General features: G+C 41.0%; 1 protein-coding gene across 1 annotated transcript; it reads left to right on the forward strand.

Moving 5' to 3' along the window:
* The first annotated feature begins 12,967 nt into the window (after nt 1–12,967).
* Nucleotides 12,968–23,340, forward strand: metrn (meteorin, glial cell differentiation regulator). Its single transcript, XM_036578540.1, has 4 exons — nt 12,968–14,102; nt 16,633–17,066; nt 20,905–20,964; nt 22,605–23,340. The coding sequence occupies exons 1-4, from the start codon at nt 14,002–14,004 to the stop codon at nt 22,916–22,918; spliced, it is 909 nt and encodes a 302-aa protein (XP_036434433.1). The 5' UTR covers nt 12,968–14,001; the 3' UTR covers nt 22,919–23,340.
* Nucleotides 23,341–25,780: the final 2,440 nt, after the last annotated feature.

Consider the following 25,780-nt stretch of genomic DNA (forward strand, 5'->3'; position numbering starts at 1 on the left):
AATTAGTTCAATCAAAAAACCAAATCCAACCAAACATTCAGTCATCAAACCAAACATTAACACATCTAAGCAGAAATTTACAAATTGCAACCAATAATTTAATATAACAAAACATTAACAAATCCAACTAAACATTAACAAATCCAACCAATAATCTAATATAACAAAACTCTAAAAAATCCAACAAAAATACTACAAATCCAACCAATAATTTAATATAACAAAACTTCACCTCAGTGCCACATGTTGTAGGATTTAGCAACAGGCTACAAAACTAGCAAAATAAACACGGAAATATGAAACTATTACTTTGAAAGTTGTACTATTTTTGCATGTTGTAATATTTACACAACTAAAAGTGAAAATGCTCTTTATCCTGAGTTTAAATCTGTCATGCAGAGCAGAGAGGGACAGGGCTGGTCAGCTTCAGACTGGAGGAGGGGAGAGGACACAAAGACAGAGAGAGAGAGACAGAGAGAGAGAGATGTGATGGGTTTCTGGTCAGTGGGGGTTGAACAGCACTGGCATGTGTCCATTGTCCACAAATACTTGTGTGCATGTGTGCGTGCATGCATGTCTGTGTGTGTGTGTGTGTGTGTGTGTGTGTTGCAATAAAGAAGCAGTTTTAATGACAAATATAAACATTCAAAAACAACAAACAGAATTGTGGGTTTAAAATCTGACAAAGTGAAGACACTGCATGTTTTCAAATGTATAAAAACAGTAAAAACTTTATTACACAGATTTCAGACACTTTAGATTCTCTATAAGAATCTTAAATAATTATCTTTGACAATATAACCTTTAATAATTAAGATTATATTAAAATAGCTTTAAAAAAATTGCCCACAATCATATTTTTGGAGTAAGAAACTTGAAGTGAAGAATCAACGTGACACAGTTCCCCTGTTACGTGGTCAGTCATCCAGATGTGTTTGGTCTCCGAAGTTTTAACACTGGAGCTACGAGGCTAATGTAGCTAACAAGTAGTGGAAGCTTACACCCCACCAATTAGCACCGTGTTGACTGCATGTCCACCAATTCTTTTCAAAATATCTGCATAGTTCAGTGTGTGAGATGTAAACAGACTGATTCAGAGTGGTTTGGTGTGAAATGGTTCAGATGTCTTTACAGTGGTGGTGATAGGAACCAGGGGTCGCCATGACTACAACACAAATATAGACATTTTATTAACTATCCAAAACCACCAGTGAACCTACATGAGTCTTCTGAGTTTATATGGAATGTTGATGATGGAAAATAGTGGAAAATCTGAAATAATAAGTTTTCTTTGGGGACTATTTTGCCTCACAGCGCCCTGCATGTATCCCTCCACCATGAATGGAGTTTAAGTTCTCAAAACTGTCATAAAACAGTGTCTCAGTCATCAGGCAGTGAATTCATAACCATTTCATGTAGGAACTTTCTGTGAGGGAGCTTTTAGAGGTGGACGTCTGGTTCCTATCACCACCACTGTGAACAGTTCTGACTCTGTAAGTTTCTCTAGAACAGAGCGTTTCACACCAAACCACTCTGAACGGCTCTGTTTATCATAATTATTTAATTATACAGAAATTTAGAAAGATCAGTGGAATCCCTCTTTCGGTATCTCTAATAGTCTTGATTATGTGCTTTCTGAGACTGTGTGATAAACTGTTATCTATAACTATGGACTGAAGTACAGATGACAATCAGGCTTCAGGAGGGCTCTTACTGTTTTAGCTATGTGGGATATTTTCATCTGTTTCTTAGTAAGTTTAGTAAAAGCAAGGTTAGCGTAAGTTAGTGTAACAGCTAGGATAAGGAGGTTTTAACAAGTACAGTTAAGAAAGTTATGAATTAGTAAGTAGTCGTATATTTAACCCCTTAAAATCCAGTCTTGTTACATAATAAGGCTTATTATTCAGTAACTACAGGGACTTCAGTGCAGACTGGCTGAGCTATTCTTAGATTACAGAAGTGTGTAATAAAACTTTGAGCCTGCCAGTGGACCCTGGTCATTTAAGAGGTAAATAAACATATTTTTTGGGCAAAAAAACTAGAAAAAAGAGCAGGAAATGGGGGTCTTAAATAGGGGGTCAGTCCTTAAATGACCTTTCTACTTTAATTTGATGTTTCATCTGTAACCCTTAGAAATGTACACTGCAAAAAATGGTACCTTGTCAATAAACTTGTCTTAAATATAGTCAATAAATCTAATATGTCTCCTGTTGAGATTGCTGTAAACTTATTTAAGATTATTTAAATTATTTCTAGACTTTTTTTACCTGTTTTAAGTAATTTTATTCAGAAGGTTTTTCTCACTATATTGGCAGATAATGTTGCTTGTTGTAAGAATTGAGCTTGAAACCAGCAAAATTATCTGCTAGTGTAGTGAGATAATTGTACTTGATAAAATTACCTGAAACAAGTAAATAATTCTGGAAATAAGCTAGATAATCTTATAATAAATGCACGACCATCTCCAAATGGGAAACGTTGGATAATCGATTAGATTTAAGATCATTTCTCTTGATAAGACACCATTTTTTGCAGTGTAGAATAGTTTTTGAGCTGTGTTACCGTCGTTCTTACATTCTAATCATATAATCACTCAAATGTAGTTACATAATTGCATGATAATGAGAAAATTAATATAGTGTAAATTCAGCATGGGCAGGTTAAAGACATTTTTTTGTTTGTCTTGATGTTCAAAATGTGAAAACAAGACAGCGCGCGCGCACACACACAAACACACACACACACACACATACACACACACACACACACACACACACACACACACACGCACACACACACACACACACACACACACACACACACACACATCAGTCTAATCCTGACCTGCATTCACACCCCAAACACTCCGCTCAGCAGGCAGGAAGAGCCCAACTAACTGCTGCAATTAGAGAGAAAGAGAGAGAGAGAAAAGACAGAGAGAGAAAAGACAGAGAGAGATTAGGGATTAAAGGCTGCAGAGAGTGAAAAGAGAAAAGAGTAAAGAGAGAGAGAGATAGAGTTTCTTCTCTAATCGGAGACAGTGCTCACATAATGAGTGTGTGATTGAGTGGAAAAGTGTTTGAAAGAACAAACAGCCTTTGTTTACCTGTGTGTGTGTGTGTGTGTGTGTGTGTATGTGTGTGTGTGTGTGTGTGTGTGTGTGTGTGTGTTTTAAATACTTTGTTGATCATTATGCTTTGGGGAATATAAATGAAATTAGTGCCTAGAATACAGAATACATTACAACAAATGTTTTTTTGGTAAGAAGAATTATCATAAATGTATTCAGTATATCGCTGCAGTTGGAACAAAATTTCGTTTTTCAGTTTTTGACATAATTTGAAAATACCTGCCCAAACGGCCCAAAATTACTTGCAAAGACGTCTGGTTCCATTGACTTACATTAAAAGTAAAGTAAGTTTTTTCCTTCTCCTGTAAAGTTACCATTTTGGAGGTACGAGGTTTTGTTCTGACAACAGTGATATGTAATATTTTCCATTTTGATACTGACGTACACTTATTTTAGGATCAGGTTTGGAGTGTAAATTGTCCTCAGTTAGATACAATTTTGAGTTAATTTGTTCCGTCGTCTTCCTGAAGTCACAAATGAGGTTCTCTCGGGAAAAGAGGAGTGTGAAGCCCTCTCTGTGGCAGTGCGTGCTCTGTGTGAGTGTGTGTGTAAAATCGTTTGTGTGTGTTTGACAGAAGTGTGCGAATCAGAGTTTTAAATGTTCCTACGAGACTCAGCAGAACTCGGCGGAAGCACAGCTACTGTTTACCTGCAAACACACTGAGTCAGTGAGTGTGTGTGAAGGTGTAGTGTTACTCAGGTTTACGGAAGTCCGACCTCCTGAGCTTTCCCGTACACACACACACACACTCACACACACACACACACACATCATCATCATCATCATCATCATCACTGTGAGAACAAAACCTTGTATCTCCAAAATGGTAAATTTACAGGAAAACAGTCTTAACTTCCACTGTAAGTCAGTGTAACAAGACATTTTCAAGTATTTCTGAACATTTTCTTTCATAAATTCACACACAGTGCACTGCGAATGGTATCTTGTCAAGTGAAATGATCTTAAATCTAGTCAATCTATCTAACACTTCCCATTTTGAGATGGTTGTGCACTTATTATAAGATTATCTTATTTTTTACTTGTTTCAGGTAATTTTATTAAGTAAAAAAACCTGTCCTAGGTGATTACCTGGCAGATAATTTTGCTGGTTTCAAGCTCATTTCTTACAACACATTATCTGACAATATAGTGATAATTCTACTGAATAAAATTACTTAAAACAAGTAAAAATGTCTAGAAATAAGGAAAATAGTCTTGTAATAAGTACCCAACTGTTTCAACAGGAGAAATATTAGATTTTTGCCTAAACTTAAGACAATTTAGCTTGAAAGATAAAGAAAGAAAAGAAAAGAAAAGTGGCAAAAATGGTTCTATGGTTTTGTTTCGACAGTGATGATACGCCCTTTTGCCCTCAAGAATGTGTAGGAAAAATAACACATGACTTCACAAGTGCACACCTTAACCACAGTAGTGTGCGAAAGATTGCACACCCCTGCTCAAACTGCATGTTTTGTTGATTTTCTAAGTGATAAATAAGTGAACACATCCTCTGCTGGCAAATGTTGGTGCACAGTTACTATTTATTTCCTGAGTTTAACAAATCAGGAGAAAAAACTAAAACATAAACTATTAAAAGTGTCATAACTGTCACAGGCCATATTTTATTTTGTTTTTATTTTCCCCCCAACATGTTCAATTCAGCAAACTGTGCATTAAAATGTGCAGAAGTGTGCTCTCTGTACACTCTCAGAAATAAAGCTACTAAACTGGGTCAGTCCCCTCTTGTCACTGGGGTGGTTCCCTCAAGGCTCCATCTCAGTACCTTTAGTCAGGGAACATAACTGAACCATAATCCACTGAAATGATATGTTCTAAGCTGTACTGACTCCACACACCCCGTCTCGTCTCCAGGCTTTTATTTTACTGTTCTGTTTTAAAACATTCAGTTATGAAAAGGTACAAATACGAACTTTTCACCTGGATCAACTTATTTAAGGTTCACAATCAGACCTTAAATCCACTGTTGAACCTTTGAGGGAACATTTACACTGTTTGTACCTTGATGAACGAAAAATGTACCTGAACAGAACCTTTATTTCTAACAGTGTAGAGGATGTATTCACTCATTTACACCTGTCATTTGACCAGGGGTGCACAAACTTTTGCACAGGACTGTACATGCACTCAGCAGGTTCACTTGCGTAGGCTTTGTATGTGTGTTGGCGTAAAAAACGATCGGTTCTTTAGCAGGTAGGTCGACTGCATGTACTCACCAATAGCACAGTAGAAGTGATGGTTAACTTGATGTTCTAGCTAATGAATGATGCTACATTCATTAGCTAGAACATTGTAAACAAGTGATCAGCCAAGACGTGTTTGGTGTCTGCAGTTTCCTATGTAGTTTTAGCATCTGAGCTAATCGAGGCTAACACAGCTAACAAGCATTACCCAGAAAACCTGCTGAAAAAAAAATCACAGAAGCCATTAAAAGGTTCTGTTGGTTCCTGGTGGTGTCTAACAGTCACTAATGGTATTCTGTGTGTTCTTGATGGTTGATATCACAGCGTAAAGGGTTCTAAGGTTTTAGCCCCTTAAATGTCCAGGGACCACCAACAGCCCAAAGTTTTACTACACACTTTTATATCCTAAGAACAGCTCAGATAGTTTGCACTGATTTTCCTGCCTTGCTAAAAACGAAGGTTCTTCAAGGGTTTTTTAGTAATGAAAATGTTTCAATATAGAATCATGAACACTCAAAGAACCCTTTGGGGGCTCTTTGCATCATGAAAGCATTCTTCAGATTGATTGAGAATGTGCTGTGGATGGTTCTATGTGGAACCCTTTTTTTGTTTGTTTGTTCAGTGTTATCTTGTTGAGTAAAACTCAAATAAGTTCTTGTACGAACTGAATTCAGTTACGCAGCACTTTTCTATTCAGTCAAACAGAGCGGAGTCAGTAAACAAGGGGATCGAACCAGTGAGCGTCCGGTCACAGGGCTGGTTCCCTGACCTCCAGCCCACGACTGCCCGAAAATACAGCTTTCACTTCAACTGTGTAGCTACTGCAGAATTTTAAAACATAAAAACACTGATTAAGTGTTCATGGTTCTATATAGAACCATTTTCTTTACTAAAGAACCCTTGCAGAACTATTTTAAGTGTCCTAGCGCAGTAATCTGACTATCCTGAACTCAGTCTCTCAGTTTATTTCCCTCCAGGGCCGGCTGAGCGGTGGCTGCGCTCTAATCGCCCCCTCAGTGTTTGTGTTTCTCTCGATGTGGACGTGATAGCGTGTTTTTGTTGGAGTAGCTCAGCGTACAGTAGCTCCATCCAGCCATTTAAAAGGTCACCAGATTAATAAAGCAGTTTGTTTTCCTCTGAAAGCACCTCTGGCATGAACACAAGCTGGTATTTAGGACAGTCTTTCCTCCTGTTTGCTTTTAATAAGGACAGTCAGAGTCACTGGTGCATATTTATATCCTTCTCGGAGTTACAGAGCTGATCCGGGAGCAGTTTTACCCTTTTACGTCCTTATTAATGTATTTAGATAAGCAGGACTGGCTCTTAGATCTTATATCAGTCTCTCTCCTGTGGTACATTTAATAAAAATAGCCCACTGTGTGCCACCGGTGGTCACTGATAGTGTTAACCCTGATGGACACTGAAGAAACTCTGTAGTGTGTTTTTGTCGTGAGGATTTTATTCTGAAATAAAACAGACTTTAGTGCTGGTCAGCAAGGCCTCTCCTCTCCTCTCCTCTCCTCTCCTCTCCTCACCTCTCCTCCTCACATGAGACAAAGTCAAAATGCCAACAACAAAGCCTGCAGCAAAGATATCAACATGACGTACAACAGTTATGACTCAAAAACAACAGTTAAAGATAGTAATGACTAGGCTTTGTACACAGAGAAGACGGGCGCGTACGGCGATGACGGCACTGCGTTAGCATAACAGTAGTGTCTAAGAGATGATCTCAGGCTTTAATAACTTTATACATGGAATTGAGCAAACCTGGCAACAGAAATAATACAGTTCAGTGTTGGTTAGCGAGGCCCTGCTGCTTCTCTCCTCACCTCGTATGAAAAAAGTATAAAAGAATAAGCTTAGCTGACTCGTACACTGTGTGGGTCATGCAGTGTTATGTTAGCAATATGTGCATGAGAGTAATTCACTGTAAAATTGACCATAAGGAAAATATAAGTGTGTGTGTATATATATATATATATATATATATATATATACCTCGTTTCTCCGTTTTTTTTTTTGTTGTTTTTCAATTTTTGACATAATTTGAAAGGACCTATTGGTCTTTACATTGTGTATGAATTTCATGATGAATGGACCAAAAGAAACGGCACAAAATGACTTGAAGAAAAGTCTGGTTCCATTGACTTACATTAAAAGTAAGGCAGTTTTTTTCTTCCTCTGTAAAGTTACTATCAGCTATATATATATATATATACACAATGAGGTGGGGGAGGGGAGGAAGGGGAAGAGGAAGTCCCAGTGTCAACTGCCCAGCAGGCTACATTATGGAGAAGACGTTTGTGTAATTATAACATTTAACATATTGGGGAAAACAAAAACATAGTTAAATAAAAATGTGGCCTGTTCATTTATGGCACATTCTATGTTTTATTTTATATTTATATATGTTATATTTTTCGAGTTTGTACAAAAGCCTCTGAGCAGATCAAATCTACCTGAACATGAGCTTTAATGGAAAATTATCTGCCCTTTTCTGTACAAAAAGACCAGAACGTGGTCACAGATTTGCCTAAATGTGAACAGTGATCTAGAAATAGTGCAGAAAAGTCAATATTTCTAGTTATTATAACTTTTTGTTTTACATTTTCAAAATCCAAAAACTTTCCATTGTTTTTTTCCAACTTTAAATTAAAAAAACACATTTTTCCAGACTTTTGGACCCTGCTGGACAGGTTTGTGGTGCAAGGGTGATGGTTTAGATGTGCATTTAGCACCGTACTGATTGGTGAGGTATTAGCAGCTACAGTGTTAAACTAAAGAAGCAAACTTCAGACACCCAACCTGTCCTAGGTGATCAACTACAGTTGGTTTAAGAGGGGAAACTGAGTATGTTTGATGTTTGGTTGAACTGCCGCCTTATAGCAGCACTCTGTAATATTTTTATTAAAACGGAAAGAAGCAGCATTATTAAGTGAGGAAAATAAAAACAGGCTAAATATGGTGAGAGTGTCCTGCTGCGATTCGCCTTGTAAAGCCTGAAATCATCATTTAAAAGTCAGAGATGTCGGGCGGGACTTTTTCACACCACGTCGTACGTCTTTATGTATTAACGTCACACACAGACTCTGAAAGAAGATCCGGCTCGATGTTTAGATCTCAAATGATCTCAAAATCAACATCATACTGATGAAGATGTGATGACAGTAGTAGATAATTCACTCATATCCTCAGAGATGCTCCTTCACCGAGTTTAGACTGAGTTCTCTTTGCATTCTCTTCCAAAACACTCATTCGTGGGGGGTCCGAAGCGCAACCCACGATCCACATATCATTCCACATGTCACGTGTAATTACATGTTTCCACCAGAGAGGTCTCCAAATCCCCAAATCTGACATAGTGTTGCTTTAAGCTAAAGAACAAAAAGCAACACTTTTTAAAAAATTCAGTCTACAGCTGGTTTTCATCATCGTGGGTGTATTTTGGTCCCCATAAAGAACTGCCCCCACCCCACCCCCACCCCCACACGCACACACAGACAGACACAGACAGGTTTAAAGGGCTGATAAGACTAATTTGTTTATAATTAGATCAATTACACAGCATAGTTTATGTAATGATTCAGAACATTGTGACTTGCAGTCAAATTTACCAAAACGAGTTAATTATTCACAATTACTCCTAAATGATTTGTGTGTGTTTTGTGTGTGTGTGTGTGTGTGTGTGTGTGTGTGTGTGTGTGTGTGTGTGTGTGTGTGTGATTTTCCAGGTTTGTGCAGTTTCCAGTGAGTCGGTGGAATCTGTCAGACTGAGCCTTTCCCACCTACGCACTCGGCTCTGTATCAGCCTTGTAAACCCACATGGGACGGAGCTGTGAAAACCGACACTCATGTTCTCATTGCAGTTTCTCATGTGTGTGTGTGTGTGTGTGTGTGTGTGTGTGTGTGTGTGTAGATCACAAACACAGCTGGACTGAGATAAAAAAGACCCTAGACTTTATTCTGGAACCCCCCCACCCCCGGCAACCCTTCCCCCCAAACACACAGACACACACACACACACACACACAGAAAGCAATCTTATATCTTATTTCATCCTAAAATAGCAGCAGACTTCATTCAGCTCTTCTGCTCTCTCTCTCTCGCTCCCTCTCTCTCTGTCTCTCTGTCTCTCTCTCACACATACACACTCTATCTCTCTTTCTCTCTGTCTGTCTCTCTCTCTCTCTTTGATCTGTGTTGCTGCAGCGTTGTTACAGCGTTAGTGCAGCGTTAGCCTCCCCGCGCTGACTCAGCGTCTCAGCGTCTCTAAATGACTCCACTGTGGACTGAAGGGTGTAAACGCTAACCTTAATAACGTTAGTTTAAAGTTACCAGCATAAAGTGTAAAATCCACACGAGTCAATCCAGGTAATCAAACCAATCAATCCAAATGTATTGATCTAACGGTTTCAGCTTAAACTGTATCAGCCCACGGTTACAAAAGTAACTCACCAACTGGATTAATAAAAAGTTATTAAACTAATCAATCCAAACATATCAGTTATTACCCGAATCAATCTATATTTATCAGTTATAATCAATCCATATTTATTAGTTAGAAATAAATCAACCAATCCATATTTATCATTTATAAAAATAATTTATTCATAATTATCAGATCAGGGTTAGGATTGTCTATGTTTCTGGGGTTATTGATTAGGGTGATCAGGGTTAGGATTGTCTGCGTTTCTGGGGTTATTGATTAGGGTGATCAGGGTTAGGATTGTCTGCGTTTCTGGGGTTATTAATTAGAGTGATCAGGGTTAGGATTGTCTGTGTTTCTGGGGTTATTGATTAGGGTGATCAGGGTTAGGATTGTCTGCGTTTCTGGGGTTATTGATTAGGGTGAATAGGGTTAGGATTGTCTGCGTTTCTGGGGTTATTGATTAGGGTGATCAGGGTTAGGGTTGTCTGCGTTTCTGGGGTTATTAATTAGGGTGATCAGGGTTAGGATTGTCTGTGTTTCTCGTATTATTGATTAGGGTGATTGGGGTTAGGGTTTTCTGCTTTTCTGTGGTTATTGATTAGGGTGATTGGGGTTAGGATTGTCTGTGTTTCTGGGGTTATTGATTAGAGTGATCAGGGTTAGGATTGTCTGCGTTTCTGTGGTTATTGATTAGGGTGATTAGGGTTAGGATTGTCTGTGTTTCTGGGGTTATTGATTAGGGTGATCAGGGTTACGATTGTCTGTGTTTCTGGGGTTATTAATTAGAGTGATCAGGGTTAGGATTGTCTGCATTTCTGGGGTTATTGATTAGGGTGATCAGGGTTAGGGTGGTCTGTGTTTTTGGGGTTACTGATTGGGGTGATCAGGGTTAGGATTATGATAGCCTGTGTTTTGGGGGGCTATTGTTTGGTTGATTAGGATTAAGAGTTCCTTTGTTTTTAAAGCCATTAACTGGGTTGATTATGGTTAGGATTAGGGTTGCCGGTGCTTTTGGGGTTACCGATTAGGTTTTTATGGTTAAGAGTGGTTAATGTTGAAGATGAAGTTGGGGGTTGGTTTAGATTTAGAAAATTAGGATGATGATCTTCTAAAGGGGAATATTCACACACGTGCACACACACACACACTTTTCCTTTCATGTGTTTGTCCTTTGAAATGGCCATTAGAGAACAAAAGCCTCCCCCCATACACAGCAGAACAGCGGGACACACACACACACACACACACACACACACACACACACACACACACACACAGCAGGAGCACTGGACGTGTGCTTTTGAGCTTGTCAAAGAGCCTGTCATAACCACATCACACACCTCTCCATCTCACACACTCCCAGTCTGCAGAGATGGATGGCAGAAGTGATACAAAAGAATATTTGATTTGCTTCTAATACAACGACATGAAAGAGCCGCACAGCGAGGGCCAAACGTAGATTAGGGTGACCTGCAGAGAGCCCTGTATTCATTTTCTCTGCACTCTCTCCATTCTCTCCCTCTATCTCCGCCTCCCTCTGAGCCTCGGCTCCACACTAATAGCTCAGCTCCCTTATCTCCCCGACAGGTTTCTGCTTATCTGAGTATTTTCAGAGGATAGTACCTTTATTTCTACTCAACTATATTAGTGAGTGAACTACTTTCCCCTCATTTCCATTCCAGGCATTAATGTTTAGTTAGTAGTTCAGCACTTTACTGTTGATCACTCATTCACTTTGGAGCTTTATCTTCTCATTTTAGACCCGAAGGATCCAAAAAGTGAATGGATGGATTGAGGAGTTTCACTGCAGTCCTCTAGGTTATTCAGTACTTAAAGGAGAACTCCACCATTTTTCAAAGATTTCTGTATAATTAAGTGGTTAAGATGTAAACAGAGTCATTCAGAGTGGTTTGGTGTGAAACGCTCTGTTCTAGAGAAACATATAGACTCAGAATTGTTCACAGTGGTGGTGATAGGAACCAGACGTCCACCTCTAAAAGCTCCCTCACAGAAAGTTATTATGGTTATGAATTCACTGCCTGATGACTGAGACACTGTTTTATGATGGTTTTCTGGGAAAGTTTTGGCTTAAGTTGTATTTTAGTCCATTTATTTTAATCCATTAATGGTGGAGGGATACATGAAGGGCACTGTGAGGAAAAATAGTCTCCAAAGAAAATGTATTGTTTCAGATTTATGACTATTTTATCATCAGCGTTTCATATAAACTCAGAAGACTCGTGTAGGTTCACTGGTGGTTTTGGATAGTAAATAAAACGTCTATATTTGTGTTGTAGTCATGGCGACCCCTGGTTCCTATCACCACCACTGTAAAGACATCTGAACCATTTCACACCAAACCACTCTGAGTCTCTCTGTTTACATCTCACACACTGAACTATGAAGGAATCACCTTTTTGGAACTTTTACTTTTGTTTTATTTCACTAAACAGCACTTTTACTTAAGGCTAGCGCACCAAGCTCTGCTTATCTCAGATCAGACCCCATCCCCCTCTTTCTTTCTTCCTCTAACTTGCATTCTTCCTCATTATTTTCTCTTTGTCTGCTCTTTTTAAACATGCACATATACAAATACATGTATTAAAATTGCCTACTGATGATGTAAAACTGCGGGATCATGGATTACTAGTCTACTGTTAGCGCTCTGCAGTTGTACCTTCAGTTCCCTCCTTTTTTCTCCCTCTCTCTTTTGTCTGTGCCTGCTGATCTTTTTTCTCATTAAATACCATTTTTTAGCAGTTTTCCTTCCACTGCAGTGTTTATCTTACAGGGCAATATGGCAATATTTATTGTTATCTTGATCAATTACATCAAAATATATCAGAATATGCTTCTCTGAGCATATCATGGATATCATCAGTACTTAAAATCACTTCCCAATCACATATTTGATCAGAAAAAGCGGTTTTATTGCATTTAGTGCAGCACAGCGTGTGAAATATTAAATACAAGTCACTGTATTCATAATTTTTGATATTTTTGAAATGTGGCACTACTTTGTCTGTTCTAACATATCAGATGTCAGAAAAAATAAATATTGTGTATCATAAAAACGTCCAGAAGTATTGTGATGTCACGTTCTGCCAGTTCTTTCTCTACACACTTAAAAAAGGTTCTTCAAGAGTACTTTACTAAAGGAAATGGTTCTATTTAGAATCCTGAACAATCAAATAACCCTTTGCATGATTAAAGGGTTCTTGGCATCATGAAATGGTTCTTCAGATTGATGGAGAATGTGCTATAGGTGGTTCTATATAGAACCTTGAAGTTAAGCTTGTAACCATAGAAGAACCCTTTTTGGTGCTATAAAGAACCCTTTTCAAGAAGTTTATAGTACATCCTCCATCAATCCGAAGAACACTTTCATGATGCATGGAACCATTTAATCATGCAGAGGGTTCTTTGAGTGTTTATCATTCCACCTAGAACCATTTTCTTTACTACAGAACCTTTGAAGAACCATCTTTTTTAAGAGTATACCTTACCTACAGGTATATTGCTTTTACTGTGTGCATTACTTTATAATTTTTCACCTGTAGTTTTCAGTTTTCTTTACATTTCTCATGTCAAGCTAACTTAACCAGCCTTCTGTCAGAACACGTTCTCTTTATCATGTGTTACATTAAATGGGTTTGTTTGTTTCTTTTTAAACTGTTAAAATATCTAAAATATGTCTAAAATCTGTTTCTACTAACTCTTCTTCTATAAAAACTCTCTCTTTATCGTGTAAATCCTCATTCTCCTCCTTTAATCTCCTCTGTTTTCTCCCATCATCTCTTGTTTAGCTCCACGCAGACAGCCTCTCGTCTTGTTCCTCAGTGTTATGTTTCAAATGCTCTTTGCATGTTATTTATCGCCGACCAATCAGAAGCGTCTCTTTCTGTGCTGCGTCTGCAGCGGTGTTTATGATTGGTCGTTCGCCCACGCTAGGGCGTGGTTTAGCGCCACCTCCCCCCTCCTCGTCTCTGATTGGTCAGCTGGCTGCATTCCTCCACTGGAGAAGCTGCCGGTGCGGTCAGTATAACCGTGGAGGAGCGCGGTGATGGTGGAGTCCGCGATAGAAGAGCGTTAGAGCGGCTTTAAACACAGCGAGACTGGGCCATGGGACTGGTAGAGCGGGTGATCAGTAACCGGAGGAGTGATTAAGGTGGACGGCGGGGAGCTGAGCGGACTGCGTGTGTTTTTGTTCCTGTTGGATCCGCAGTGGAGTTTGGAGATGAGGGTGTTCGGGCTGCTGTTATGGGTTCGGCTGCTGGAGCTGCTTCTGCTGTCGGTCAGGCAGAGCTACACCGCGGACCAGTGCAGCTGGAGGGGCAGGTAAGACCGGCTAACACGGCTGCGTCTGAGGGAGAAACAGCGGCGTGTAATCGGAACCACGAACCTTCCTATTAGCCAGATTCTTGTTCGAATTTTTCCGTTCCACCTTAAATGGTGCAACAGTTCTGATCGTGACGCCTGAGGCGCCAGAATGTAACTGCTGCACCATTTAAGGTGGAACGGCGAAATTCGAACAAGAAGCTGGCGTTAACTCGAGAACTTTTACTTGGAGCTTATTTTCCTATATTGTTAACATAAGCTGCCACTTTAAAATTTGTTAGGTCGAGTTTAAAGTTCGTTAGGTTTAGTTAAATCCACTTTGGGCCACTTTAAAAGTCGTTAGGTCCAGTTTAAAGTTATTCAGTTTTAGTTAAATCCACTTTGGGCCACTTTAAAATTCGTTAGGTCCAGTTTAAAGTTCTTCAGTTTCGGTTAAATCCACTTTGGGCCACTTTAAAAGTCGTTAGGTCCAGTTTAAAGTTCGTTAGGTTTAGTTAGATCCGCTTTGGGCCACTTGAAAATTCGTTAGGTCCAGTTGAAGCCCATTAGATCGCGTTCAAGTAAGGTAAGGTGATGTTTAAATTGATCTTTACGTCCATTAGGCCGGTTAGATCGGGTTAAAGTACTTTAGGCCCAGTTTAAATCAGTCTGATCCCGTTTAAAGTCCAGTACATCCACATTTAATGTCATTTAGGTCCAGTTTAAAGTATAGAACATCCAGTTTAAAGTCTGTTGGATCCAGTTTAATATAACGTTAGATCCAGATTGAAGTACATATAAGTTTAAATTCGGTTAGGTCCAGTTTAAAGTCAGCTAGGTTCTGTTTAATAAAAGTTAGGTCAAATTTAACATGCGTTAGGTCCAGTTTACGGTCATTTAGGCCCAGTTTAAAGTATGCTTAATGTTTAAAGCCTTTAAAGTTTGAAGTTGAGATCCGTGAGCTCTCTCCAGTCTGCCAGCAGAGGACTAGCTAGCAGTTTAAGCTCTCCAGCGATCTCAGAGGAGGTTCATCTCCTCCATATAGACGTGTTAATGATGGATTCATGTTTAAATAATGCAGTAACCTTCAGGAGTGCTGTCTGTCTGTAGGCTGGGTGAAGCGGTTTAAATAGGTGACAGTGCACTGCGGCTGGGCGCCTCTAGAGGGCGCTTCACTGTCTCCACCAAACATCAAAGAGCAGCCAAAGCAGCCACAGCATACTTTAAACTGCAGGAGACAACACAGTCAAAACGCCTTCCTCTGATTGTCCACAACTGAGCGGATAAAAAGGGCTTTTTGTACAGTCCAGAGAGAGAGACAGAGAGAGAGGGAGGGATGGAGAGAGAGAGGGAGGGATGGAGAGAGAGAGAGAGGGATGGAGAGAGAAGGAGCAGCTGTGTTCATTTATTTGGTTTGGCTGCTTTGATGTTTAGTGTCCTCCACATCAGACTGACCACACGTTCCAAACGCCAGGCTGTGTTTCAGGTTCCTGTTTCAGCAGACAGAAAGGCCTCTGTGGCCCACAGAAAGGCCGAGGCCCTGTGTTTGGGACACTAAAGAGAACACTAAAGAACGTGGTACACACTTAAAAAAGATGGTTCTTCAGGGGTTCTTTAGTAAAGGGTTCTGTATAGAACCATGAACACTCAAAGAACCCTTAGGCTTCTTTTCATCATGAAAGTGTTCTTCAGATTGATGGAGAAAGTGCTGTAGATGGTGCTACATAGAACCTTTTTTCAAAATAGTTCTGTATAGCACTCAAAAGGGCTCTAACTATAGCAGAACACTTTGTTGCTGTGTAGAACCTATTTTCAAAAAGGTTCTATGTAGAACCGTCTGTATCACATACATGCACATTCTCCATCAATCTGAAGAGCCCTTTTATGATGCAAAGAACCCTTTAATCATGTAGTGTTCATGGTTCTATGTAGAACCATTTTCTTTACTAAATAGTCCTTGAAGCACCATCTTTTTTTAAGAGCGTACAGAAGAACCCTTTTTGATGCTATTTAGACCGTTTTGCGATCAGTCTAACAATAGAAGAACCTTTTTGGTACTATATAGAACCCTTCTCAAAAAGGTTCTATATAGAACCGTATACAACACATTCTCTGACAGTCTGAAGAAACAGTTCACCATGCAAAGAACCATGTTAAGTAGGTAAATGTTTCTTTGAGTGTTCATGGTTCTATATAGAACCGTTGTCTTTACTAAAGAACCCTTGAAGAACCATCTTTGAGAGTGTGTGTATGTGTGTGTAGCAATAGTCCTCTAATTTGAAAGTTATGCAACTTTTGCGCTTTTTCTTTCCACCCTCTCTCTCTCTCTCTCTCTGTGTCTCTCTCTCTCTCTCTCTCTCTCTCTCTTTCTCTCTGTGTCTCTCTCTCTCTCTCTCTCTCTCTCTCTTTCTCTCTGTGTCTCTCTCTCTCTCTCTTTCTCTCTCTCTCTCTCTCTCTCTCTGTGTCTCTCTCTCTCTCTCTTTCTCTCTCTCTCTCTCTCTGTGTCTCTCTCTCTTTCTCTCTCTCTCTCTCTCTCTCTCTCTCTCTGTAGTGGTCTATCCCAGTTGCAGGGCAGTGTGGAGCAGGTGTTTCTGCGCTGTGCTGAAGGGTCAGTCGAGTGGTTATATCCGGCCGGGGCTCTGCGTCTCTCCCTCTCTCCCCGCCCGCTGTGGGCGGGGCTTGGGCCGGGAGTGTCCAGTAACACTCCAGCGTCCGTCTGCGTGAAGGCGGAGCCGCAGTGGAGCGGGGCTCAGCTCTACCTGGAGCGAGATGGGGTGCTGGAGCTGCTGATCGGGGACGCGCCAGGCCACGCCCACACGCGCTGCTTCAGCGTCACTTCTGGAGAAAGACCCATCCTCTTCCTGCAGGCCACGCCCCATCAAGACATCAGCCGGCGAATCGCGGCCTTCCGCTACGAGCTGAGGGGGGAACGGACGGAGCGTCCGAGCGACAACTCCGTACACCCGGAGCCAGTCAGCAGTGAAGGTATCGGAAATTTGTTAGTTACACTGATTAGCTGTCTGCACAATAGAAGCCATATCGCCCCCTACGCTTCCTGTAGTGTATTACAGTCTGTCAGAGTGACTGTCGGGATCATATGAACATTATAGAGCTTTTTAAATGAAACAGTAGAAGCCATATCGCCCGCTACACTTCCTGTAGTGTATTACAGTCTGTCAGAGTGACTGTGTGGATCATATGAACATTATAGAGCTTTTTAAATGAAACAGTAGAAGTCATATCGCCCCCTACACTTCCTGTAGTGTATTACAGTCTGTCAGAGTGACTGTGTGGATCATATGAACATTATAGAGGCTTTTATTTTTCATAATCAGTGTCATTGATGACTAAATGACTATCAGCCCTGAAGGCTAAGGGTGAGGTAAGCTGTTATGTTCAGAATAGGAAATGTGCACAAATGTGTGATATTTTTTGGAGAGAGGGAGGAAAGGAGAGAAGGAGAAGGGTGTAAAGTTGCTGGAGTGGAGAAGCTCTCAAGCTCAAGCGCTCCATAAAAAGGCTTCAGAGAGGACGCAGGGTAGGGGAGGGGTGAGAGAGAGAGAGAGAGTGAGGGTGAGAGAGAGAGAATCAAATGAATTGGGTTAAATTCTGAAATGATGGTTTAATTCTGTAGACAGCAGCAGTGAGTTTGGGTTGGATCTGTCTCTCCATCTCCCTCCCCTTACCTCACAGTGTCAACAGGCTTCTTGGCTACAGCTCTATGAGTACAAACAGCAACTCTTATATATACTTATCTGTCTGTCTATTGGTCTATCTGTCTATATACTTATCTGTCTATCTATCTATCTGTCTATATAGTTATGTCTATCTATCTCTCTCTCTCTCTCTCTCTCTATATATATATATATATATATATATATATATACACTTATCTGTCTATCTGTCTGTCTGTCTGTTTGTCTGTCTATCCAGCCCAGTTTCAGTAGGCTTCATTGGCTTATATATATAGTAAGAGTCATTTTTCTCTCTCTCTCTCTCTCTCTCTCTCTCTCTCTCTCTCTCTCTCTCTCTCTCTCTCTCTCTCTCTCTGTGTTTGGTTTAAACCGCTGTAAAGTAGTCAAAGATGTTCAGAGGAGGCGTTTGGTCACACAGCCGGGTCAGTCAGGTCGGATTACTGTCACGAAACAGCCACGTCTGCGATGAATCCTGCGCTGCCGTTTCCTCTCAGACCAACTTCCCTGAAGTTTCTAATCCGCGGCTCTCAGAAAGCAGTCCGTGTGGCGGGGGGGGGGCAAGATTCGGTGGGAACTGGGGGAGTCGGCCAGGCAGAGACATAGAGAGAGAGGGGGAGGGTGAGAGGGGGGAGGACAAAAGCTCAGTATGTGGGGGGGCGTCCTTTCAGCGTGCCGCATGAGCGAGCGGTAGCCGTGGTAACCGGAGGCTCTGGTCAGCTGAGAGACGGACCCATTGTCCGGAGAAGAAGTGATCGGAGGAGGGGAGCACTTTAAAACTCCTCCACTGAAGAAATCCACAAGCAGCAAAACTGAGCTTTCAACTCTCAGCCCTGCCTCCACTCGCAAGGGCTTTAAAGGGGCAGTCCAACCAAAAATATATTTCACTCAGTTTGATCCTTAACCCAGTCGTAGTCGACCGGCCGAGTCATGTTTGGTCTCTGAAGTTTGCTTCACGCTGTTATTGACAAAAATGGACAGAGAAAATTGAGGCTGCTGCTGCTGCTTTAACTGTGTGACCTAATTTAGTGCATGTTTATTGATCACAGTGTCAGAAACCACATAATCGAGTCTGTTAGAGATGCTGAACACGGTTTGAGGAAAGTGCAGTTAGCCTCATGCTAATCGGTGAAATAAAAGCCTCCATTACTTGTTGGCTGCATCACATTTGCACTAGTGCAAAGCTAAAGAAGTAAACCTTTAATTTAGCACTGATTATTTGCATTTAAAGGGCCTGTATTGCACATTTATGTTGTATTTTATTTTTTTCCCTAAACATTTCCTGAAATTATAATGTTTTATGTGCTAAAATTCATAATTTGTGGCCATTTGTCAACCCCTCTTAATCCCTTAGAATTAAACACACTATTTATTACCATGCCTTTAAAGCTAATATATGTAAATGAGCTCTGATCTGATTGGCTGTCCGGAATTATGCATTATTTAAAAAGACCAGGCGGATTATTACATTAAAATGAATAAATTGTGACCGGAAGGTCGCCGGTTCGATCCCCTGAGCCGACAGTATGTGACTGAAGTGCCCTTGAGCAAGGCACCTTACCCCCAACTGCTCCCCGGGCACTTTGGATAAGGCTGCCCACCGCTCCGGGCAAGTGTGCTCACTGCCCCCTAGTGTGTGTGTTCACTAGTGTGCATGTATGTGGGTGTTTCATTGACGGATGGGTTAAATGTGGAGGTCTGATTCCTCTGTGTGTGAACACAATAGGCTAATGGTTCTGAATTCTAATGTAAAGAGGGCAGTAGAGATAAACTGTAGGCTGAATGGACAGATATGTAAATGTGTTGGTTTCTGTGACATCACAAAAACGCTGAATTCAAAACGGCTCATTTTCCATGTACAGACTGACTGGACTGAGGAGAGAACAGCACATTTAGAAACTTAGTCATTGTTTACATACGACATCAGACTCTTTTATACCAAAAAAGTGAGGAAAATTTGGTTTTCTGTGAAATCGGACCTTAAACTGTGAGACGGAGAGTGTGTGAGACTTCCTAAAGGAGTGTGGGGGGTGTGGGGGCTGTGTCGGTGGTCTCTAGATTATAGTGCTGGGCTGTATAGAGCAGATCAGAGGGAGGAAGCAGGTAGTGAGGTAGTGTTTGGCCTTCACACCTAAATCTTTCTGCTTTTGAACAGGTGACACACGTCACACCTATCACAACACACACACACACACACACTCACACCCCCACACACCTGTGTGCTGTAAAAGTGACGTGTGATCTCGTCTCTGTTGTTATTTCCTGTTCTCACTCGCTGCCCTCACTGCTGGAGCTTTAAACCTCACAGCGGGAGGTTCTCACTCTGAGAACCCACATAAACCGTGATATACAGTCGTGTGCAAAAGTTTGTGCACCCCTGCTCAAATTCTATGTTGATTTTTAGGTGTAAGTGAACACGTCCTCTACAGAGACACACTGCTGCACTTTTTAATGCACAGTTACTGTTTATTTACTGAGTTTAACATACTGGAAGAAATAAACATAAAAATGTGGGCTGTGCAAAAGTTTTGGCACACTTTCTATTTTATATTTTATTTTATCCGACATGTTAAACTCAAATAAAAAGATATTGTGCGCTAAAATTTGAGGACAAATGTCATATTTAAGTTTGTTCCTTGTAGAGGATGTGATAACTTACTTTCAGTTCGGAGACTGGGGGTGTTCAAACTTTTGCACACAACTGTGTGGGTGTCTTTGCGTGTGTGTGTGTGTGTGTGTGTGTGTGTGTGTGTGTGTGTGTGTGTGTGTGTGTTCAGGGTGTAAAAATGAATTATAATTCAGAGCAGATTTATAAGACGAGCGAAACAGGATGCAGCACAAAAATCATTTTATCTCAATTATGTTGTTTTTATAATTGTTGGAAGCCAAACTCGTGATTGAAAATGCGAATAACCGCCGAGCTTTATTACGTGTGCATTGTCAAAATCACTCTCCAATTTAGTTTCACAATTCAGACTCTTATAGAAAATACAACAGTGGAAAAATGGCCAAGCAAACTGATCTCAGTGGAATCAGGAACTATAATTGGATTAAATTGTTGTATCCATTGATTACTGTCCATGAAACGAAGACTAAATATGTCTCTCTCTCTCTTTCTGTCTCTCTCTCAGGAGCCTGCAGGCCGTGTAACGATACAGAAATGCTGATGGCAGTGTGTACCAGCGACTTCGGTGAGTTACACACATCTTCAGCTCTGCTTTCATTCACACAGCACTGTGGAAAATGCAGGAGTTCCCACAAACAGTGGGAGACGTTTCATAATCGGGGAGTGTTTTTAGCCTCACCACACAGCTTTCGCCAGGAAACTGGAATTTGGAGGGAAAGTTTCAGAAACCACACACACACACACACACACACGCAAACACACACACACACAGATTTATACATGTGCCGTCAGAGCCGCTGTGCCCCACACACTGCGCCTAATGTATGCTGAAGTCAGGTTAAAGTTCAGGCCGCAGCTCTAAAAGTCATTCTAATGGAATAACCCCCCCCCATTCTGACTGTGCAGTGGCTTAGCCCTGTATAGCTCTAATTGAGACGTGGTCAGACAGAGTGGCATCTCTATGGTGACTCGGGAACTCAGGGGCGGATTACATTACTGGAGTCAAAGCCATAGAAACCCCCAAAACCCCTAACAGGATCAACTAACGTACACACAGAACATAAAGCTCCAAATATCCAAACCCACTCATAGCACAACAGAGCGATCACCACAAAGCTGGATTCTCATTCATATATATATATATATATATATATATATATATATATATATAACCTCGTATCTCCAATTTTTGCCATTTTTCAGTTTATCACATAATTTGAAAATGTCTGTAGTTCTTTACATTGTGTATAAATTTTATGATGATTGGACCAAAAGAAACGACCCAGAATTACTTGGAAAAACATCTGGTTCCATTGACTTACATTCAAAGTAGAGTATGTTTTTCACTTCTCCTGTAAAGTTACTGTTTTGGAGATACGAGGTTTTGGTCAGATAGCAGTGGTAAATATTTCAGCTGTACTAATACACTGTAATGCCTTTTACATAGTTAGTAACGTGGAGAATTACATTTACATGCAGTTTACACTCTTATCAACTGATTTAATCTCACACCTGTCACAACACACACTCACACTCACACACACTCACACACACACACACTCACACGCACTCACCCCCACTCACACACCTGTGTGCTGTAAAAGTGACGTGTGATCTCGTCTCTGTTGTTATTTCCTGTTCTCACTCGCTGCCCTCACTGCTGGAGCTTTAAACCTCACAGTGGGAGGTTCTCACTCTGAGAACCCACATAAACCGTGATATACAGTCGTGTGCAGAAGTTTGTGCACCCCTGTTTGAATTGCATGATGTTGATTTTCTGAGTGTACGTCCTCTACAGAGACACACTACTGCACATTCTAATACACAATTACTGTTTATTTGCTGAATTTAATATAATGGAAGAAAAAAACAAAAATGTGGCCTGTGCAAAAGTTATGGCACACCTTATTTTATTTGTCCAACATGTTAAACTCAAATAAATAGAAATTGTGCACCAATATTTGCAGATAAATGTCCCATATAAGTTTGTTGCCTGTAGAGGATGTGATAACTTACTTTCAGTCAGGAGACTGGGGGTGTTCAGACTTTTGCACACAACTGAATGGGCATCTGTGTGTGTGTGTTTTTTTTAGACACACAAACATTTTTTTAAGCACACAAACATAAAGAATATTAATATTTATAAGTGCATTTTTAATTTGTAGACATTTTTTTTCTAACATCCCTTCTTCTGTGTGTGTTTAGTGGTGCGAGGAAACATCCGTGCAGTGGACACAGACGCTGACCTGCGAGCGGCGGTGATCAAAGTCAGCGCCACCCGGGTTTACCGCCAGAAATTCGCCTTGTTCTCCAGTAACGGCCGCCTGACGCATTCCGGAGAGATCCGGACGCCGCTGAGCTGTGGCGTTCGCACGGGCTCGGGCAGCTTCCTGTTCACTGGACACATCCACTTTGGGGAAGCGTGGCTGGGCTGTGCGCCGCGGTACAAAGACTTCCTGAGGGTGTATGAGCAGGCCAAGCAAGAGCTGCAGATACCCTGCACCCTCGACACTCATTGAGAGAGAGACAGACAGAGAGAGAGAGACAAAACATCATTAATGCTGCTTCTGTGTTGGAGCCACTCGGCTGATTAGGAGAGAAAGACAGAGGAAATGAAACTCCATCCTTCGCCAGCTCTCCCAGAAAGAGAGCGAAAGAGGAGAAGAAAGGAATGTGACTGTCCTTGACTCTCCAGAACCAGCTGAGTGTTCCTGCAAATCCCTCAGCTTGGCTGTCGTCTCAGAAAGACAGAAATGAAAAGACAGCACGACGGCCACGGCCAGCCAGTCGGATGAAAAGAGAATCCGGATGCCTTTGAGTTCGGAGGTCACGATTGTCGGCCTCAAAATCTGGCCGAACTGGGCCAAGAAGAGCGAAGAAGAACCGTCTCAGGAAACTCTGTGACTTTGGGAGCTTTCTTGCGTGAACTTCCCAAAAAAAATAAAAATAACAAAAACATTTAGCGCCTCTGAAGAGAGGACGATCAGCAGCCGCCCCTCAGGGCTCACTGTACATAAGCTATAATGAATATATGTAGCGCACCAGATTTTACAGTATTTTACAACACTTAAAAACAAAAAACGTTGTCATACATTATTTTTACGAGGCAGCGAATATTGAAAATGGTACCGAGATTATAATTCTGTGTTTTTATTTTAAATTTGCACTGACTGTGAGAAGGGAAATAACGCGGAGATGAATGCTGCACGCATGAAAAACCAAATGAAGCCAGATTATATGTAGCATAGAGGAGCAAGGCCTGAAACATAGTTCACGCAAGTACGCGAACGCAGGCGCATCGAGCTACACAGACACGTTTTCACACAGAGTTGTGTTATAAAATGTCACAATGTAATTCATAATGCATTCTGCGTTCTGAGCATTGCAGCAAGGGGGCGCTATAGGAACAGCAAAGCCTGGTCAAACTGTGCTTTCTCCCAGTTAACTGTCGTACCATAGGATTTTATATATATATTCCTATATATAATGTATAAAATGCTGTCGGATCAAAACCTCATATCTCCAAAATATAACTTTACAGGAGAAGGAAAAAACCTACTTTACTTTTAATGTAAGTCAATGGAACCAGAATTTTTTCCTATTATTCTTTGGCCACTTCTGTTGGTCCATTCATCATGAAATGTACACACGATGTAAAGGACAACAGCTATTTTCAAATTATGTGAAAAACTGAAAAACGACAAAAATACGAGGTTTTGTTCCGACAGCAGCGAGATTTACATATTTTATGTATTTTATATTAAAAAAATTACCTTTTCATTTTGATGTAACAGGTAAAGAATCTAACTTCTCACGTTTAGTTGGAATAACAGTAGCTCCCTTTCTGATTTGTCCTCTAGCGCCCCCTTGAGTACGGAGTGTTTAACGTAAAAATGCGCTGAGTTAGCACAGGAGGGCCAGGCGTTAGCCGAGCGCTGTTGTTTTCATTCTCGCACTTGCGTTGACTGTTTCTAGCCTAAGTGGTTTTATATACGTGAGGAGAACAGTGCTTATACGGCTAATTGATGTTAGCGTCTGGCGCGAGCCACAACAGCCAGCTCAAGGCTGAAGCTGCTTGTAGACGAGAGATTAGCATTGTGCTTGAGTGGATAGGAGCTCGGCTAACTATCACATGCTTCATGCTAACTGAATGGAAGCTGGAAGCGCTTTCCCTCTGCCTCCCTCTGTACGATATTTTCTTTTATTTTCGTATATAACCGACAGGGTCCCCTCAGATCTCCGCTGGCCATTCCTGTTCTTTCCAACGGAATCATCTAGACTATTTTTAGTCGTCTCTGGAAAAAGGCTGGACTTTATTTACTTAACTTTTGTGTTAAACATGTAATGTGAGAGGATTATTTAAGTTAACAGCGTATTTTGTGAGCTTTTATCACAGAACCTAGTGTAATTCTGACGCCTGACCACTGACTGTGGCGCTGGACACGCAGCACGAGCGCTAACGCGGCTGGCAGCGCAGGCCTCGCGCTCCGCTCTCTCCAAAGCTGCGCTGCACAGCTCAGTCAGAAGCTTTACCAAAACACAAAGTCCTCTGGAGGGAATCAGAGCCGGAAGCTTCTGTAGGAAATGGAGAGTTTCGCTCAGTTAGCCGCCGAGTTAGCCGCACTCAGGCTGGACGCTGGCACTGGCCATCAAATGTTTGGGGACACATAGCTTTTCAAGCGGTTTGAGACACAAATTAGCAGGTTTACTTGGTCAATTTACAAATAGATGAAGACAATATGTGTAAGTACCCTGTTGCTAACCGTGCTAGGTTGGGAATAAAGCCAAAGGCCACACTTTTTAGCCCTTTGTGATGTCAGAACTCACAGCGCTGAACCTTTCAGGGTTTTAAACCACTTTCAGACCAAAAGAGTTCAATAATGTGGTTTTAACAACAGTTAAAAAAGAGAAAACTGTCAAATAATTTGATAAACTGAGGTGTGTTGAGTGTCGGAGGTGAAGATGCGCTCTTATAAAAGAAGGTCCTTCAGATTGATGGAGAATGTGTTGTATATATCTGTGTAGAACCTTTTTCAAGTTGTTCTTAATGGGACCAAAAAGGGTTCTGCTATTGTAACAACAACAGAACTCTTTTTGGTGCTATCAGTCTGAAGAACCTTTTTTACCATGCAGGGGCTTCTTTGAGTGTTCATGGTTCTATATAGAACCACCGTCTTTACCAAGGAACCCTTGAAGAACCATCTTTTTTTGAGTGTAGTCGGTAGATTAACACACATGCTAACAAAACCTTGCAGGGATTTTTTTATGCTTAGAGTGAAAATCAAACACAGTTAAGAGTAAAGCTCGGTGTACCCAAACTTTTGAACAGTGTATCTGACAGTTTCACACTGAATCTCTCCTGTTTGTTTGTTTTTGTTTTG

Source organism: Colossoma macropomum, unplaced genomic scaffold, assembly GCF_904425465.1.
Source record: "Colossoma macropomum unplaced genomic scaffold, Colossoma_macropomum, whole genome shotgun sequence".
NCBI classification, from domain to species: domain Eukaryota; kingdom Metazoa; phylum Chordata; class Actinopteri; order Characiformes; family Serrasalmidae; genus Colossoma; species Colossoma macropomum.

Excerpts from the sequence above, each read along its gene's own strand:
- metrn (XM_036578540.1), top strand. The coding sequence starts at position 14,002 with ATGAGGGTGTTCGGGCTGCTGTTATGGGTTCGGCTGCTGGAGCTGCTT. Across the intron at positions 14,103-16,632 it reads CAGTGCAGCTGGAGGGGCAG|TGGTCTATCCCAGTTGCAGG; the intron begins GTAAGACCGGCT and ends CTCTCTCTGTAG. Across the intron at positions 20,965-22,604 it reads AGTGTGTACCAGCGACTTCG|TGGTGCGAGGAAACATCCGT; the intron begins GTGAGTTACACA and ends GTGTGTGTTTAG.